The following is a 720-nucleotide window of genomic DNA, read 5'->3' as shown; positions in this document are numbered from 1 at the left end:
AAGGGGATCTAAGACGAGGGACCCTGAGCAAGTCTTTTCGCTTCCTTAAGTCTCGGTTTCCCTATCTGTAATTTTGGGACAGTGATTGGGAAGCTGCGATGAGCTAACCCACAGAAAGCTCTTGGCACACACGAGAATATATGCAGACTTTATCAAGTTAAAAAATTAATTTTTTTTAAAAAAAGGATGGGTGCTACTACTGTCCCCGATAAGAGGTGTCGTCCTTTGCAGGGTACAGAGCACAGATCGCAGGCATTTACAGCCCCTAGCGGCCTGGGCCCGAGGGGGTGTGGCCTCTGAGTGGGCGGGACGGCCGTTGGACCCTCCCCGAGTCGAGTGGGCGGGGAGAAGTGGGGCTCCCCGGCGCGCGCGCGCGCGTGTGCGGCGGCCCCAGGTACGCGGACAAGATGGCGGCGGCAGCGGTCGACAGCGCGATGGAAGTGGTGCCGGCGCTGGCGGAGGAGGCCGCGCCCGAGGCGGCGGGCCTCAGCTGCCTCGTCAACCTGCCGGGCGAGGTGCTGGAGTACATCCTGTGCAGCGGCTCGCTGACGGCCGGCGACATCGGCCGCGTCTCCAGCACCTGTCGGCGGCTGCGCGAGCTGTGCCAGAGCAGCGGGAAGGTGTGGAAGGAGCAGTTCCGGGTGAGGTGAGCCAACCGTCCCGCTCCCAGCTCTGCGCCCCGCGGGGGCCGGCCCGCCCGGCCGTAGCCGCCGTCCCCTG

The 720-nt window shown here is 64.2% G+C and overlaps 1 protein-coding gene across 2 annotated transcripts in view; it reads left to right on the top strand.

Annotated features, from left to right (window-relative positions):
* The first annotated feature begins 370 nt into the window (after positions 1–370).
* Positions 371–720, top strand: part of FBXO21 (F-box protein 21) — a 42,454-nt gene continuing 42,104 nt past the window's right edge. For both annotated transcript variants that reach the window (XM_008576436.1, XM_008576435.1), the window contains exon 1: positions 371–646. In XM_008576436.1, the coding sequence (XP_008574658.1) occupies positions 408–646 (239 nt within the window). In that variant the 5' untranslated portion in view covers positions 371–407. The remainder of the gene's footprint in view (positions 647–720) is intronic.

Source organism: Galeopterus variegatus, unplaced genomic scaffold (assembly GCF_000696425.1).
Source record: "Galeopterus variegatus unplaced genomic scaffold, G_variegatus-3.0.2 Scaffold1349, whole genome shotgun sequence".
NCBI lineage: Eukaryota > Metazoa > Chordata > Mammalia > Dermoptera > Cynocephalidae > Galeopterus > Galeopterus variegatus.
This window is presented reverse-complemented; position numbering and strand designations above follow the sequence as displayed.